Below are 18,923 nucleotides of genomic sequence, written 5' to 3' on the forward strand. Positions count from 1 at the left end.
CTCTGTGCGACAAGTTGGAGACACAAAATTGCGAGAAAATAAGCAAATTAGCGAAAATTTTCACTTGCAGTCTCACTGATTTGGTTCCTCACGACACGTATGCGAATGTCCTGGCCAACACTTGCCGGGAGGTCGCATTTATGTCTCGCGAACGTCTGGCGATCGTCTCACGAACGGAATGTCAGTCTAATTTTTGTCTCAAATCAGTCACAATTTAGTTTCATATGTCGCCAAACCCTCGCAAAGTTGTCTCACATGTCTCGCACTTTCTGACTCGCGGAAACTAAATTGAGAAGAGTTTGCAACGCGTTTGAGACACATGCGACCACTCTGAGACTATTTTGAGACTATAGATTTGTCGCACACTTTTTTTGAACATGTTCAAAATTCAAGCGACAGGACTGCGCGGCTCTGCGACTCATGCGAGGAAATTGAGACCTCCGCGAACGTTTGGAGACAGTTTAGAGACTCCCTCGCGAATGCAGTCTCCAACTTGTCGCAAACAGTCGCAGCCCAGTGAGATAGGGGCTTATCTGACGTGATTTGAGACTCGCTGTTTTAAAAATCGAGCATGCTTTGCTTTCAAAAGAGTTGTTTATTTTATTTAAATGTTTTTTTTTCCGCAGGTGTCAATAACTAGTTGAAGCTTTTTGGGTCTGTTTAGTTTGTTTTCATTTTATCAAGATTTTTATTTGCAATTTTTTACGATAGAGTATAAGGCTCACGTTGAGGGAAATAAATAAATAATTAAAATTATGAGAATGAGAATGAGGTCATAATTTAAGGAGTAAAAAAAGATGTTATAATATGATAATAAAGTGTTTTTAGGCTGTTTTTTATTTTATGACACACTCACACTAGAATATCTGACTTAAATTGGGGAAAAAATTACGAGAATATGCGATTTTTATTTTAAAAAATGTAGATTTTATTTCTAAAATTGATATTTTTTTTCCAAAAGTTTCGATTTTTTGCTGTAAAATAACGAAAAAAAATTCTCGTTATATTACAAATGTATTCCTATAAAATCTTAGCTTTATTCTCATGATTTAATTATTTTATTTTTCCTCTGGATTGTGGCCTTAATACTCCGTCGTAAATTTATTTTGCTCATGGTGGAAAGATAAGATACATATTATATTCTTTTTTTTTTCGTTATTATTATTTTACGAGTTTCTGAACTGTGAATTCCAGTGTTTTTTTCAAAATTTAACAAGATGTTTTTATTTCTTACCCGTAGGAGGTGTAAGAGAATGTCACTTTAGTATTGTTCAGCCTTTATTTGTCAAAAATATGAATGTTTCTATCAAAAATTATGCTGCAAACAAAGTGTTCTGTTCACGTTTAGTGTGTAATATCGCCCATCACCGCAAGCAAATCGTTTGCAAATTTTTTGTCATATAACGATGTACATTTTCTCGTTTGTAATACTTCTAAGGCAACAGAAAGGGGTGAGTTACATTTTGTACAAGTACTATAGATGGTGATCTGCTTTCTTAAATTATTCTCCAATGATCTTTGAATGAGAAATTATTATTTTACGCTTCGAAAAGTAAAAGTTTAAAGTTGCTACGAGGAACTTTTAAATATTTCTGAAACAGTCTAATTTTTCCTCTGATGATCATAAATTACATGTAACAGCAAAATGAGACCATCAGTGCAAAGAATGCTATTTTTATATAGTTTTTATTAATGCCTTTGTCATGGGTATACGCTCACCCAGGAACAACAGCTGGCGTGGTAAAAACACTATCGCTTTTTTTCAAAGGGGGGCGCTAGAATTAACACAAAATGAAAGTTCCTCGGAGCACCTTTAAAGTTAAAGGTTCTTGGTCAATCTATGACGGCGTTTCATGGCTATTTTGGAACAAATTATTAATTTCTCCGAGTTTATTTCACGTTAATTTATTACTTTTATGTAGCATATCAACATTTTTCTTTTTTTTTCTTGGAATATTCGACTAATATCCGACTTTTTTTCACATAATATTTGACTTTAATGTCCAAAAATCCCCCCCCCCCCAAAAAAAATCAGAGTTCAATTGACTTAAACAATGTAAATTTAAAAAAAAAATCTCAAGGATATCCAACTTCAATGTTGACATTTTTAAGATATTTTCAGAATATCCGCCTTTTTTCTCATAGTTTTGACAAATAAAAATCTAAAATTTCAAGTTTTATTTTCTCCGACAAAATATCTGATTTTTTGGGGCCGAAAATATCTTGTCTTCTTGGAGAATACCCAACTACAATTTAGAAAAATGTCAATTTTTCTCTCAAAATAATGCCCATATCATCTTTTTGTTTATTTTAGCCCTAAATACGCCTTCCTAGATGACTGGAAAGCCTGTTGAAGACATATTTCAGGTTATTTTATTTTATTAAAATTTATTTAAAAAAAATAAAATCATACCAGCTATAGGGAAATTATCATCCTTTTGCTCAAATAATTTTTTTTGATAATTTTTTATTTCACCGATTTCTGAGGTTCTTCTTTGAGAATAATCAAGTTAAATGTCTAAAACGTTCAAATTTTTCCTTTTTTTGTCAGTCTAGTATTTATTAATTTCTTTTCATAAATATTCAATTAAATATTCCCCACTTAATCTTTCCTTTTTTACAATAAAAAAGACAAATTAAAAGTTGCTACGAGGAACTTTTAATTATTTCTGAAACAGTCTCATTTTTCCTCTGACGATCATAAATTACATGTAACAAGCAAACGAGACCATCAGTGTAAAGGATGCTATTTTCATATAGTTTTTCTTAATGCCTTTGTCATGGGTATACGTTCACCCAGGAAAAACAGCTGGCGTGGTAAAAACACTACCGCTTTTGTCCAAAGGGGGGCGCTAGAATGAACACAAACTGAAAGTTCCTCGAAGCAACTTTAAAATTGTATTACATTTTCGTTCGTTGGCTCTTACAAGCTCACAAACTTCTGATTTATCGTGTGTATATTTTATTGCTCAAGCGCTGTGTTTTGAGTGTGTAGATAATATATGAAAATTCAATCCCGATTTTTCCGATTTCTTCATTGGACGGTTTTGTCATGAATTTCAAGCTACTATTCAGTTATTTTAACATCCCATAATATCCATAATCTATTTTGCTATTCATAGGTTGTGTTTTATAACCAAATCGCTGGTTTAATTTGAACTGAAATGCTTTTTTTTCAATTTTTTTTTGACTGACGGACTGAGCTTTTCCTGTATTTTTGTGCCTAAATCAAGAATGGTTCAGTTATTGATAATTTCTGTAAATCTAGTTTTTTGTAAAATATGTTAATAAAAAAGACTCAATAAACGGAGCTTCTACAGCTTTTTAACAAATACTATGAATCTGTGTGTCTCTTTATTTCATTTCATTTCATTTTCCTTTATTTCACCTCGAAAGATCAATTGAGGGGTGATGACCCTCTTTTACAATGACGTCGAGTTTGTACAGATACACAATATACAATGAGAATACATAACAAGTTTACACACACACACACACACACACACACACACACAGACAACAACAATTTAAAACATTCAGATCAATTGAATGAAAGAGACAATAGCCTAATTAAAACAGTTACAAGTGTAGAGGGGCTGATTCAAAATAATAATTTTAAATTGGTTAACAGTTATGAGTGTATTTATTTTAATTGTATGTTGTAGGCTGTTCCAGGAGTCAGGGGCACTATGGCTAAAAGCGGTTTTACCAAGCTCAGACCGGGCATAGGGGACATATAACATGAGCATGTCAGTTGAGCGGGTTTGATAAAGCCCATCTGAAATAAGCAGCATTTCTGTCAAATAGAGTGGTAGCTTTCCAGTCAGAGCTTTATATATAAAAATATGCCAATGTGCATCACGTCTCTCCTTAAAGGAGGACCACCCAACCTTTTCATATAAAACACAATGGTGTGTATCATAAGCATCTCCTGTACTGAATCTCAAAGCAGAGTGAAATACAGAGTCTAGGAGTTTAAGGCATGAACGAGATGCATGCCGATAAACCATGTATTTATGTATGTACCCATAAAACCACTTTGTGTTTGTCTGTTAAAGACCTACTTCAACGGTTGGAATATGAAGGTGTATTGAAGTCGGAGATCCTATGTAGTATAAATGTGCAAAAAAAAATTAATCGGTTCATCCTAGCCTGAGAAAAGGCAGAAAGAGTGTTTTATGGTCTCACTGTCTAACCCTACAGTTTCCTTCTTGTGACATCACAGTAAGGGTTAGGATTAACAGGACAGCTGGGCCAAGGGAAGACTGAGGGAAGACAAAGGGAAGTATTCCTTTAAGGTAAGACTGCAGGTGAATAGGTTAACACATGTTTAACTTATAGATATCATCATGAAACTTTGCCAGTTGACTACTGACATTAAAACATTCATTTTTTGATGGGGCGCCCTTAGCTCAGTTGGTAGGGCGGACCCGGGTTCGATTCCAGCCCGGGTGGTTCTCTGCATGTAACTCCACTCTCTGCCCCATTTCACCTCTGTCTCTCTGCACTATCAATAAAGCATAAAAATGCCCAAAAAAAAAATAAAAAAAAAAAAATTACATATTTTCAGAAATGTTTGAATAAATATACAAATTTGGCAACATCTAATAATTTACTATGCCGACATTTGCATATTAAAAAAAAAACACAAATCTAGATGTTGGATTAAGGAAGAGGTAAAATATATTGAGTCCTACATTTTTATAGAAGAGATTCTGGATAATTTTTTTTTTTTTTTCATTTTATAAATCATAACAATATATATTATAGACAGGTCTTAAAAATGCATGTTTCTAAGAAGAAAATGTCTTTTAAATCCATAGATAGTATATAAAAGCATTAACCAGACATATATTTTTCGACTTAATTCAGTCCAATTTCTTTTATGATTTTATTGTTGATGTTTTTAATTCTTTTTGGAATATTTGTGATTTTGAAATCTATTTGAATAAAAAAGAATTAAATAAAAAATACACCTTCATGACGCAGGGTAGCCTACGTCATTACGTATCGACGCAAACACGTAATGACATCAGCACGTCATGTTTCTGTTGCACCCACGCCACCCGCCGGCCACGTCAAACAGAGGGGCTCGCTCGTTTCTGTCGTGTTAAAACCGGAACACGTTACCGACAAGACAGGACAGACAGCACCGTGAATTATGAAGTTATAGTCGGTCTCTCTGTGGCTGTTTGTGGATGTCAACCGGACCGTCTTCTTACCTGTGTGTGCCATTTATTGATTTATTAAACCGGTAAGTTGCTTGCTAAGCTAAACGGCTACTTTACGTTTTACTACCGGGAGGACGAGGCTACATGTGGCGTTAGTTACCACACATTCTATCTTTGCTTAGTTACCGCGAACTAACCAGGAAAATATATAATATAAATGAAAGAGAAATAGGACTCGTTATGTGTCGTTTAACGCTATTTGAACAGCTTGATTTTAATTTAAGTGTGTGTGTGTGTGTGTGTGTGTGTGTGTGTGTGTGTGTGTGTGTGTGTGTGTGTGTGTGTGTGTGTGTGTGTGTGTGTGTGTGTGTGTGTGTGTGTGTGTGTGTGTGTGTGTGTGTGTGTGTGTGTGCCAAACTTAGTTACCGACAACTAACCAGATATAAATGTAAGAGAAAGCAGACTAATAAAGTGTCTTTTAAAGGGACACTGTGTAACATTTTAAGTAATGTATTAGCTAAAATCAATATCCTCATTCATAAATATGTCCTCATTGGCGTAAAATCACCTCTGCCAATAATCTGAATTATCCTCCTGAGCGGAGAATTACAAATATTAATATTACATTTTGTACATTGAGCAGGCAGGTCTTATGGAGGCATCCATGTTTTTGGAATGTCATCAGGTGCATTGTTTAGAATTGTTCTTGTCCTTGAAGGCCACTGTAGCTTCTGTTATTATTCTAAAGGGGTGGGGTTACCCAGGGAGTGTTGCATTCTAGAACTTTGTAGAACTTTCTTGATGATGTCACATTACACAGTGTCCCTTTAACGCTACTACACACTGTGGACTGTGTTAAAGTGTGAAACTAACTTCATAGATGTGAACAGTTTGATTTAATGTAAGTGAAGTACTTTGAATGACTGTTTCTTCCGCTGACTGCCTGCTTGTTAAAGACCGACTTCACCAGTTGGAATATGATGAAGGTGTATTGAACTCGGAGATCCTATTTAGTGTAAATGTGCATTTTTTTTTTTTTTTTTAAATCGGATCATTCTAGCCTGAGAAAAGGCTGAAAGAGTGTTTTATGGTCTCACTGTCTAACCCTACAGTTTCCTTCTTGTGACATCACAGTAAGGGTTAGGATTAACAGGACAGCTGGGCCAAGGGAAGACTGAGGGAAGACTGAGGGAAGAAAAACCTCATTCGTTATATTATAATAGTGATTTTATAATGGTAGAACGCCGGTTCCGTATGGGTGAAGTATTCCTTTAAGGAAATGATGACGACAGTTGTCAAACGTGTTAAATTGTCACTACATTGTGTCGCTGCTGCCATGACAACAAGGATTAAGGCTAGCTATGCTTTAATTAAGTTACACTCACAAATGTCACCAAACCTTACCCTGCGTTCCAATACCCATACTTTCATACTATTTAGTATGCCAGAAAAAGATCTAGCGCGTCCCCATTACATGCACGTCAATTGCAGTATGCTGAAAATACATAAATGCGCCATTAACTCCAATTGCATTTTGGAGTATTCGTCTTTATTCTTGACATTTCTCGACATAATGAAAAAAAAAAAAAAAACACGTCCTTCTCTCATTTGTTTCTCTCTCCTGTCTGTGGCCCTAAAACTATTCTGTACTTTAGTATGTAGTGTAGTAAAAAGACTAAAACTCTTCTGTACTTTAGTATGTAGTGTAGTAAAAAGACTAAAACTCTTCTGTACTTTAGTATGTAGTGTAGTAAAAAGAAAGAGTGTGTGATTTGGAACACAGGGCTCGTTAATAGTTAAAACCCCAACCTGATAGAGCATTAATAGTCTTATCTAGTACTGGTAATATTTTGTGTAAGGTTACATGAGAGTGCAGTAAAGAACTTGTTGAATTCTCATTGAAAAGGTAACAAATAAACATATGTAAACCAAACTTACTCGAGTCAAAACCCCAACCGGAAACAGCATTTACAATTTTACCTAGTAGTATTTTGTGTAAAAATCGCATAGAATTTTTATTTTTTTATTTTTTTATAATTTTTTGGCATTTTCAAGCTTTATTAGATAGTACAGAGTTGAAATGGGGAGAGAGAGAGAGACAGAGAGAGAGAGAGAGAGAGAGAGGGGGGATGACCTGCAGTAAAGGTCCACGGGTCGGATTTGAACCCGCGACCACTGCAACGAAGGCCGGAGCCAATATGGTGCACGCTCTATCCACTACACCACCGGAGCGCCCCAAAAATCGCATACAATTCTACATTAATTCCAAACAAGCCATTTTATTTATTTTATTTATTTAACCTTTATTTCACCAGGAAGGTCCCATTGAGTTACAGTAACTCTTCTCACAGGGAGTCCTGGCCAAGACAGGCAGCAAAAAAGAAGTTGCAGAATTTGCACAAGGCCACACACACACACACACACACACACACACACACACAAACAAAGTACACCACAATTGACACTATAATGCTAAAATTACACTTCATAACAGGCTATATAGAAACAAGCTAATACATACAGCTTTTTGTTTTCAATGTTTTGAACACTTTCCATAGGCCTACTCAAGTTCAAAATCATAATGACGTGATTCATACAACAATACAATTCATACAACTCCTTCATAAGGTTTCAAAAGTGTAGTAGCCTAGTATATATAAATAAACGTGTAAAAACGGAGTAGAGAAAATAGATAGGCTATCTCAACTATCAAATACATCCAAACCAACATTCTGGAGAATTCTTGTTGTCAAAATCACTTTTAGAGAGACTGTCTGATTGTCTGTCTGTGTGTCTGTGTGTCTTTGTGTCTGTCTGTCTGTCTGTCTGTCTGTCTGTCTGTCTGTCTGTCTGTCTGTCTGTCTGATTATCTGTCTGTCTGTCTTTGTGTCTGATTGTCTGTCTGTCTGTCTTTGTGTCTGTCTATCTGTCTGTCTGTCCGTCTGTGTGTCTGTCTGTCTGTCTGTCTGTCTGTCTGTCTGTCTGTGTGTCTGTCTTTTTGTCTGTATATCTGTCTGTTTGTCTGTCTTTTTGTCTGTCTGTCTGTCTTTGTGTCTGTCTGTCTGATTGCCTGTCTGTCTGTGTGTCTGTCTGTCTGTCTGTCTGTCTTTGTGTCTGTCTGTCTTTGTGTCTGTCTGTCTGGGTTTTCGATGGTCCGTTCTCATGTTACTACATCCTACACCCTTGATCTAAACATCCTGAATGAATAGTTTACTGTATCACTTTTTGTTTTCCGTTTTTTTTTTTTTTTTTTTTTATGTCAATGGGATCATCAAGTTGAATGAATAGAACTTTTAACTTTCCACCAAGTGAAACTCTATTTGTCAAGTCAAAGTCCTGTGTGTCTCTAAGCAAACACACATGACCAAGTTTAGGCTGACGGTGTGACGTGTTCACTCTTTGTGTGGATTATGGGTGTGTCACAGTGTGTGTGTGTGTGTGTGTGTGTGTGTGTGTGTGTGTGTGTGAGAATTTACGTATTCAAGTGGGTGTGTGTCTGTGTCCGTGTATGCATTTGCTTTTAAGTGTGGGTATGTTTTTTTAATGTGAACTTAGTACTTACACACACAAATTGAAAAAGTGTGTGTGTTTTATTAATGTGTCATGTTACGTATCAGTGTGTGTGTGTGTGTGTGTTAATGTATATTCACTCACTTATTATTGTGTGAGTGTGAATGTAAATTTATGCATTGGTGTGTGTGTGTGTGTGAATGTGCGCATGTTCTTGTCAGATTAAGGAATGTTGCTAGACGTGACTGTGTGTGTGTATTTATGAATGTGAGCTTACAAATTGGTGTGTGTGTGTGTGTGTGTGTCTTTATGTGTTTTAACTTATGTATTGGGGTGTGTGCGTATTTGGGGCGCTCCGGTGGCGTAGTGGATAGAGTGCGTACCATATTGGCTCCGGCCTTCTTTGCAGTGGTTGCGGGTTCAAATCTGACCCGTGGACCTTTACTGCAGGTCATCCCCCTCTCTCTCTCTCTCTCTCTCTGTCTCTCTCTCTCTCTCTCTGTCTCCCCATTTCAACTCTGTACTGTCTAATAAAGCTTGAAAATGCCAGAAAGATAATCTTTTAAAAAATTACGTATTAAAGGTGCAGTGTGTAATATGACATCATCAAGAAAGTTCTACAAAGTTCTAGAATGCAACGCTCCCTGGGTAACCCCACCCCTTTAGAATAATAACAGAAGCTACAGTGACCTTCAAGGACAAGAACAATTCTAAATTTTAAACAATGCACCTGATGACATTCCAACTATGACACTTCCAAAATGGCGGTGACAAGGCCTTGGTCCAAAGTATGGAGAAATATGGACATATATGAGACCCTTTCTAAGGAAAAAAATAATAATTCTAAAAAAGAAATTCAGCTATTATGCACTAAATTAAACGTACTTATGGATATTATAATTACTTTCTACAAAATCTGCTAGGAAATAAAACCCAAAATTCTACACACTGCAGGTTTAATGTGTGTATTAATCTATGTGTGTTCCTCTCTAGGTTCCATCATGCTAGTGGATGAGACCCCTCTGTTCTGCCCCTCTCTACTGTCTGCCTGTCTGTCTGTCTGCCTGTCTGCCTGTCTGTCTGTCTGTCTGTCTGTCTGCCTGTCTGTACTAATGTGTGTGTCTCTCTCTAGGCTCCATCATGCTAGTGGATGAGACCCCCCTCTTCTGCCCCTCTCTGCTGTCTGTCTGTCTGTCTGTCTGTCTGTATTAACCTGTGTCTCTCTCTCTCTAGGTTCCATCATGTTAGTGGATGAGACCCCCCTCTTCTGCCCCTCTCTGCTGTCTGTCTGTCTGCCTGTCTGTATTAATGTGTGTCTCTCTCTCTAGGCTCCATCATGCTAGTGGATGAGACCCCCCTCTTCTGCCCCTCTCTGCTGTCTGATCTGGACTGGAGCAGTAACACGGTTCCCTTCTCTCCCCCCGTCTCCCCCTCCTCTCCTGGGGAGGGACTGCTGCTCAGGCCTCTATGCATGGCCGACTACAACAGAGGTAGGTGTGTGACTGTGAGACACTGGATAGACCATTTATAACATACCTAGGGTACCTATAGACCCTTACATTGTAGAGTCAGTAGCCCCTTTTACACAGCCAGTGAAAGCCGGGAATATGCCGGCCTTTCGGCCCTCCCCCCAGCTGTGTAAATGCGACAGTTGCGGAACGAGGGAAGAAAGGTGCGAGTGATCGTTCCGGGAATTTTACTACCTCGGGGGGTAGTAAGATTCCCGACACGATCAGTTCCGCCTCTCTGTTTAAATGCTCCAGCTTGTTGTTGCGGAACAGGGGGGCGTTTGACGTTCCATTCTACGTTCTAAACATGCGACCATGTTAGCAGTTGAAGGACGTGTGTTTAACATTAACCACGGCGGCCTGATGTCCCGTAAAAATCACCAAATAAAAGGAACGGTGTATAATCTAGCTGATCATAAGGTCCGTTGCTCAATCCAAACCCCCGCGCTTCATTTTGCAGAGTGTATGAGTCTATTTCTGCCCAGGAGAAGTTGTACAATGGAAAGCTAGGCTAGGCTAAGTAAGGGATAAAGTATAGCGAACGGGTCACTTGCTAGAAATAAAGACCGACAAGCTGAAGCAGGAGCCCGACGCGCAGCGGAGGGCTCTTGTTCAGCTTGAAGGTCGACCTAGTAACGGGGAATAGTCTGCTCGCCCCGCTAGACTGTCTGCTTCAGCTGACTGAAGGCTCCGGCTCAGCTGTTAGCCACAGAGCTACTGTTTTGCTAACACATTCCGCCGCCGCTATTATTATCCTAAGTCTGAGCGTATATCCACACTTTATTTCTGTCTACAGTAACGTGACTTCACACACTGTGTGTATGTGTATGTCTGATTGGCAGATCGCTGCCCTCACAAAGAGACTCGCTCACAACCAACCTGTCACACACACACACACACACACACACACACACACACACACACACACACACACACACACACACACACACACACACACACACACACACAGAGGTGAAGCGGTCGGATTGATTTAGTCAGTTTGGTTAACTGTCCCAGTGATGTTGGACTCAGCGCGTAGCGAGATCAACTGGCACATCGTGGGGACAGTAAAATACGGCCCTCTTACTGCAAGCTCCAGCACTTCTGCTCTCAATTCACCGGCCATTGTTGTTGTTGTAAAGCAGCTGACCGGCGCGGCGCTAAATGTTTACGTCACACCTGACGCTGTTTACAAGCACCTCTTTCATTCCGGAGCGCTGTGTAAAAGGGACTACTGATGCGCCAGCGGGCCGGCGTTGCTTGGTTCTGTGTAAATAACACAGAAGCAAGCAAAGCCGGCATATTGGAGTGATGTTGTTCCGTCAATATGCCGCAATCTCTGTGTAAAAGGGGCTAGTGATTCTGGAGAACGCTTGTTGTCAAAATCACTAGTTGTCAAAATCACTAGTTGTCAAAATCAGTGAATATCTCCTCATGATCCACAGATATTTTCACTAACTCTTTTTTCTTTCTTTTGTCTCCAGGGTTGTTTAAGGTTTTGTCTCAGCTCACTACGACCGGAGACGTCACACCGGAGCAGTTCATGAGTGAGTCACGCTCTGCTTAACGATTGTTTTTATACAAGAGACAAAAACACTTGATCAGAACATTTATCATGACTGCAGCTTCGTTTTAAAAATCTTGAAATAATGTTCAAGTCAAAATCACACATTTGATTCTGCTTAAAGCTGCAGTGTGTAGAATTTGGGGTTTTATTCCCTAGCAGATTTTGTAGAAAGTAATTATAATATCCATAAGTACATTTAATTTAGTGCATAATAGCTGAAAAAATAGTTTTGAATTATTATTTTTTCCCTTAGAAAGGGTCTCATATAAGTCCATATTTCTGCATATTTTGGACCAAGGCCTAGTGCCGCCATCTTGAAAGTGTCATAGTTGGAATGTCATCAGGTGCATTGTTTAAAATTTAGAATTGTTCTTGTTCTTGAAGGCCACTGTAGCTTCTGTTATTATTCTAAAGGGGTGGGGTTACCCAGGGAGCGTTGCATTCTAGAACTTTGTAGAACTTTCTTGATGATGTCATATTACACACTGCACCTTTTAACATTTGCCTATAATTTAAACAATGTCCTTAGAAACCTGTAAAGTAGAGTACGCCATGCTAGTAGTTTTATTTTGTTTCTGTGTCAACTTTTTTCAGTTGTGTGTTTATGTTCTCTTTAAAAAAAAAAAAAATCATAATGCAAAAGGGTCCCAAACCAAGTACTGGGTACATATCGGTGATTATACTTTATAGAGGGCCGACATTTCTGTATTTAAAATCCCTTTTTTATTGATTTTTTATGTAATATTAAATTTTTTGTAGATTTTGAATGTGGGGTTTTTATAAGCTGTAAGCCATGATAAATACAATTATAACAAATAAAGGCTTGACATATCTCACTTTGAGTGTAATTAGTCTATATAATATATTAGTTTCACCTTTTTAAGTTGAATTACTGAAATAAATGAACTTTTGCAGGATATTCTAATTTTTCGAGTTTCACCTGTACAATGAATTTGCCGTGATGTGATGGTCCACGCAATAAACAACCAACAACCTCTGAATAACAACTTTCCCTTGTTGTGTTCCAGAGAGGTTTGAGCACATGAAGCAGACACACACACACACACACACACACACACACACTCCTCACATTAAACCATTTGTTTCTTGAACTCACACACACACACACACACACACACACACACACACACACACACAATCCTTACATTAAACCATTTGTTTCATAAACTCACACACACACACACACACACACACACACATTTTAAGGTCATTTGACGTGGACATGTGGATCTATCCAAGCTGAATAACATCTTCCCCTTGTTGTCCTCCAGAGAAGTTTGAGCACATGAAGCAGACGCACACACACACACACACACACACACACACACACACACACACACACACACACACACACTTACTTTAAGGTCATTTTAAGCTGAATAACATCTTCCCCTTGTTGTCCTCCAGAGAAGTTTGAGCACATGAAGCAGTCAGGAGATTACTAACATCTTTCCCTTGTTGTTCCAGAGAAGTTTGAGCACATGAAGCAGACGGGAGATTACTAACATCTTTCCCTTGTTGTTCCAGAGAAGTTTGAGCACATGAAGCAGACGGGAGATTACTAACATCTTTCCCTTGTTGTTCCAGAGAAGTTTGAGCACATGAAGCAGACGGGAGATTACTAACATCTTCCCCTTGTTGTTCCAGAGAAGTTTGAGCACATGAAGCAGACGGGAGATTACTAACATCTTTCCCTTGTTGTTCCAGAGAAGTTTGAGCACATGAAGCAGTCAGGAGATTACTAACATCTTCCCCTTGTTGTTCCAGAGAAGTTTGAGCACATGAAGCAGACAGGAGATTAATAACATCTTCCCCTTGTTGTTCCAGAGAAGTTTGAGCACATGAAGCAGACGGGAGATTACTAACATCTTCCCCTTGTTGTTCCAGAGAAGTTTGAGCACATGAAGCAGACAGGAGATTACTAACATCTTCCCCTTGTTGTTCCAGAGAAGTTTGAGCACATGAAGCAGACGGGAGATTACTAACATCTTCCCCTTGTTGTCCTCCAGAGAAGTTTGAGCACATGAAGCAGACGGGAGATTACTAACATCTTCCCCTTGTTGTTCCAGAGAAGTTTGAGCACATGAAGCAGACGGGAGATTACTAACATCTTCCCCTTGTTGTTCCAGAGAAGTTTGAGCACATGAAGCAGACGGGAGATTACTAACATCTTCCCCTTGTTGTTCCAGAGAAGTTTGAGCACATGAAGCAGACGGGAGATTACTAACATCTTCCCCTTGTTGTTCCAGAGAAGTTTGAGCACATGAAGCAGACGGGAGATTACTAACATCTTCCCCTTGTTGTTCCAGAGAAGTTTGAGCACATGAAGCAGACGGGAGATTACTACGTGGTGGTGGTGGAGGACACTCACCTGGGACAGGTCGTTGCCACGGCGACAATGATCACAGAACACAAGTTCATCCACTCCTGTGCAAAGGTAACAACAACAACATTATACAGCACAGAATTTAAAGGTTTAGCTACACACCTGCCTGTTAAAGCTGCACTGTGTAACTTTGGCTGTGTCACAGAGGTAAACACAACAATATACATCACATAATTAAAGGTGCAGTGTGTAATATGACATCATCAAGAAAGTTCTAGAATGCAACACTCCCTGGGTAACCCCACCCCTTTAGAATAATAACAGAAGCTACAGTGGCCTTCAAGGACAAGAACAATTCTAAATTTGAAACAATGCACCTGATGACATTCCAACTATGACACTTTCAAGATGGCGGCACTAGGCCTTGGTCCAAAATATGCAGAAATATGGACATATATGAGACCCTTTCTAAGGGAAAAAATAATAATTCATAGAAAAAATTCAGCTATTATGCACTAAATTAAATGTACTTATGGATATCATAATTACTTTCTACAAAATCTGCTAGGAAATAAAACCCAAAATTCTACACACTGCAGGTTTAAAGGTTTAGCTACACACCTGCCTGTTAAAGCTGCACTGTGTAACTTTGGGTGTATCAGAGAAGTGAACATTTTCTTATAACTGAATAAAAAAAACAATATGGGCGACTGTGGCTCAGGTGGTAGAGCGGGTCGGCCAATGATCGAAGGGTTGGCGGTTCGATCCCCGCACTGCCACTTGGGTCATGGTTGTTGTGTCCTTGGGCATACTTACATACATTACGTACATAGTAAGCAGAATACATTGTTATTAATCTTGAAAATGTCCCGTTATCATCTGAGTGAAATGATTTGTGTGTTCATAGCGCGGTCGGGTGGAGGATGTGGTCGTCAGTGACGCGTGCAGAGGCAAACAGCTCGGAAAACTGTGAGTACCACTTATGTTTGGGCTTATTTTTCATTAAAGGTGCTCCGAGGAACTTTCAGTTTGTGTCAATACTACCGCCCCCCTTTGGACAAAAGCGGTAGTGTTTTTACCACGCCAGCTGTTGTTCCTGGGTGAGCGTATACCCATGACAAAGGCATTAAGAAAAAACTATATAAAAATAGCATTCTTTACACTGATGGTCTTGTTTGCTGTTACATGTAATTTATGATCGTCAGAGGAAGAATGAGACTGTCTAGTTATGCTTTCTAGTTTGTGTACCATCATTATTTTCTGTACGACAATTTCTATTTTTCTTTTACATGTTCAAAATAAAAATGTCAATCAATCGATAAATGAAATGCCTTGTGAATAATTCCTATTTTCTTTTCTTCTTCATCTCCATAGGTTGGTTTCCACTCTCACTCTTCTCAGTAAAAAGCTGAACTGCTATAAAATCACTCTGGAATGTTCCCCGAAGAACGTGGCCTTCTACCAGAAGTTTAACTACGGCAGCTCGGAGGAGACATACATGCAGTGTCGCTTCTTTGACTGAAGGGGGAGCAGACGGCGCATTTTGATGACATCACAACCGCTATGACACATCGCTGTTGTCTTAGGAACTTGAGAAGACAATCCACGGTTGCGTTCCAAATCTCATACTCATTCTTTTTTCTATTCTACATACTACATCCGACCATAAAAATAATCTAGTTAGGAGAAAGTATGCGATTCGGAATGCAGGGTAAGGCTGTGCTCGAAAAGCCCTCCTAACATCCTACTCATACCAACGTTGAACTCATACTGGGTTGTGTATGCGACTTTGTGTAGGCGAGAAATGCCTGGATGAGTACTTACTTCCAGGAAAGATTTTGTGTATCCCTGCGTTCCAATACCCATACTATCTACTATTTAGTATGGTAGAATTTTTTTTTAGGATGTCCCGATTCTTGTGGCCAGATTTAGGATGGTTAGAAGTACCCAAATGTCTACTAGATCCGGCCGAGATTTTTTAGTGTTGAAAACAGCATCCTATTTGGGCGATTCCGACCCACAATCCAGTGCGCACGTGAAGTGACGTCACATCGACGAAGCCTCCATATGAAAACAAACGGGGATGCGACGGATATAAAAGCAAGAGGCAAGATCAAGGCGCCATGTTATGATGAAATAAATAAGTAAAAGTATGTCCCAATAGTATGCCTACTGCATCCTAACTAGATTCTTTTTATGGTCAGATGTAGTATGTAGAATAGAGAAAAGAAAGAGTATGAGGTTTGGAACGCAGGGTTTGTCCTTAGAACTTGAGTAAACAACATATAACGTTATGTTGAAGTCCGACATTGTCCATTCTCCGCCCATTCTGGTAACCATGGCTACCTCAGCAGGGTGGGGGGGCGGTTGTCCAGGAAGGATCATTTGTTACTGTACATGTCAAATGAAGTTATACAAACACACACACACAAACACAGTACTTAAGGTTAAACACTGCAGGTGAATAGAGTAACATCTTTAACTTATATATATCATCGTGAAACTTTGCCAGTTGATTACTGACATTAAACAAATCTTATAAAATTTATATTTTTTTCAGAAATGTTTGAATAAATATGCAAATTTGGCAATATTTAACTAAGTATGCGTATATTGGCATATCAGTAAAAATTTAGGTGTTGGATTAAGCCAGAGTTTTTTTTTTTTTTTTATGATATTTTTTTGGCATTTTTATGCTTTATTGACAGTGTAGAGACAGAGTTGAAATGGGGCAGAGAGGGGCGTGACATGCAGAGAACGACCGCGGGCTGGAATTGAACCCGGGTCCGCTGCTGGCCGAGGCCCATGGAGGGGACGCCCTACCAACTGAGCTAAGGGCGCCCCCTTTAATTTGTTGTAAAAATTAAATAGTGTCCAAAGTTTTTACCGAACAGATTTTGGATTCAGCCTTAGTTCATTTTATAAATCAAAAAATTCTATGTACAAGTCTTACATTTTGGACCTTTGATTTATGCTAGTATGAAAGAAGACATGTTATGGAAGATAAATAGACAGAAATCTCAAAATTGACCAGTGCTTGAAAAAAAATGTTTTTGCCTGCAGTGTCTCACTTTAAATATTAAATAATTCACATAGGAAACGACTTCTCAAGTTAAAGTTGCTCCGAGGAACTTTTAAATATTTCTGAAACAGTCTCATTTTTCCTCTGATGATCATAAATTACATGTAACAGCAAACGAGATCATCAGTGCAAAGAATGCTATTTTTATATAGTTTTTGCCTTTGTCATGGGTAGCTATACGCTCACCCAGGAACCACAGCTGGCGTGGTAAAAACACTACCGCTTTAGTCCAAAGGGGGCGCTATAATCAAAACAAACTTAAAAGTTCCTCGGAGCACCTTTTTTAAGTCGCCAAAGAAAATCAACGTTTTTGTCTTAACATGGGATTATTAGGAACTTTGGGTTTTACTATTTGTTTCTCTCTTTCTTTCCAACTATGAAAGAAATCATATATTTAAAAATCAAGACTGTTATAATTATAATGTGTAATATATCTTTTAAAAAGCTTTATATATTTTGAGGTATTGGTGAGGAATTAACTGAAGCGGTTAAAAGTTTTGTATTTGGGGTCAACGATGTGTTTTCGTGTGATGAGAATGTGGCGGGAAATGGATAAAAAAAAAAATATATATAATTTTTTTGTAAATGAACTTTTATTTTTATTTAAGTTCCATAATGATGCTGTAATTCTGGAGAACGGGGGGAACGTATTTAATCTAAGTTATTTCCAAATATGTGAAAGTCTCATAAAAATATTCTGATACAAAACGTTTCCTTGTTTATGTTTGTGTGGTTGTATGAGAAAGGTGTTGTGATGAACTGTATTTTCAGGCTAAAATATCTCTCATTTTGTATGGTAATTTACCCTTAAAGCTATAGTGCGTAACTTCTATCGCCCCCATGAGGAATTCTGAGTAATTACAACAACACTGTCGATGCATCGCCATCTACATGAGGTAAAGCCTTCAGTGATGGCTCATGGATTTTATACCTTCTGCTGTACGTCCAGGTTTTTTCTTAACAGTAGAATCAACAACTGAAACATTTCTTCGGCTCTTCTTGGGGATTTTTCTGAGCTCCTGCACCAGTGTCGGGGGTGAGAGTATCTCACCTTAAAGGTGCTACGAGGAACTTTTAAATATTTCTGAAACAGTCTCATTTTTCCTCTGATGATCATAAATTACATGTAACAGCAAACGAGACCATCAGTACAAAGAATGCTATTTTTATATAGTTTTTCTTAATGCCTTTGTCATGGGTATACGCTCACCCAGGAACAACAGCTGGCGTGGTAAAAACACTACCACTTTTGTCCAAGAGGGGGCCTCTAGAATTAACACAAACCAAAAGTTCCCCGGAGCATCTTTTAAGTAATATTAAAAAAACTAAAAAAAGAGTTAAAGTAATGAATATCAATACACAGCATGAACAGGACAAAGTCAGACTTGTTTTTATTAAGCATTGAGTTATTATTCTAAGCCATAATAAGCTTTAATATTAGTCCATAATCCTATACTTCCCAAAATAAAAGGCATTATTAGTTATTCTTTCCGCTTTCTTGGGCCACGTTTCCATTTCACCGACTGACTGCCCCTCGTTCTGGCTCGTCTACACAAATTCAAGTATAGGAGAAAGTGCATAATTGCAATACTGTCCCGCTGCAAATGCAAAATGCTTTAAATACTATAAAACTGCAAAAAATCTCCCGTTAATCAGTGCATACATTACAGCTCAAAAAAAAAAAAAAACTAAAAAAAAAACTTTATCAAAATTTGCCCGATCCGCGACCATATCTCCA

At 38.4% G+C, this 18,923-nt stretch overlaps 3 protein-coding genes across 3 annotated transcripts in view; all 3 read left to right on the forward strand.

Moving 5' to 3' along the window:
- Positions 1–3,306, forward strand: part of LOC307253662 (E3 ubiquitin-protein ligase AMFR-like) — a 23,749-nt gene extending 20,443 nt beyond the window's left edge. Inside the window, 1 exon segment of the mRNA XM_080031783.1 lies at positions 1–3,306. This exon segment is cut by the window's left edge and continues 1,526 nt beyond it. The gene's annotated coding sequence lies outside the window, so the exon portion shown is untranslated.
- nfatc3a (nuclear factor of activated T cells 3a) overlaps positions 1–18,333 on the forward strand; it is a 231,951-nt gene extending 213,618 nt beyond the window's left edge. Inside the window, exon 14 of the transcript XR_013844966.1 lies at positions 18,244–18,333. The gene's annotated coding sequence lies outside the window, so the exon portion shown is untranslated. The remainder of the gene's footprint in view (positions 1–18,243) is intronic.
- Positions 5,075–17,887, forward strand: gnpnat1 (glucosamine-phosphate N-acetyltransferase 1). Its single transcript, XM_080032161.1, has 6 exons — positions 5,075–5,254; positions 10,010–10,171; positions 11,674–11,736; positions 14,087–14,214; positions 15,011–15,072; positions 15,478–17,887. Exons 2-6 carry the CDS (start codon positions 10,018–10,020, stop codon positions 15,623–15,625), a joined length of 555 nt encoding a protein of 184 aa, XP_079888287.1. The 5' UTR covers positions 5,075–5,254; positions 10,010–10,017; the 3' UTR covers positions 15,626–17,887.
- Positions 18,334–18,923: the final 590 nt, after the last annotated feature.

Source organism: Ammodytes marinus (assembly GCF_949987685.1).
Source record: "Ammodytes marinus genome assembly, chromosome: 1".
In the NCBI taxonomy this organism is placed as follows: Eukaryota; Metazoa; Chordata; class Actinopteri; order Uranoscopiformes; family Ammodytidae; genus Ammodytes; species Ammodytes marinus.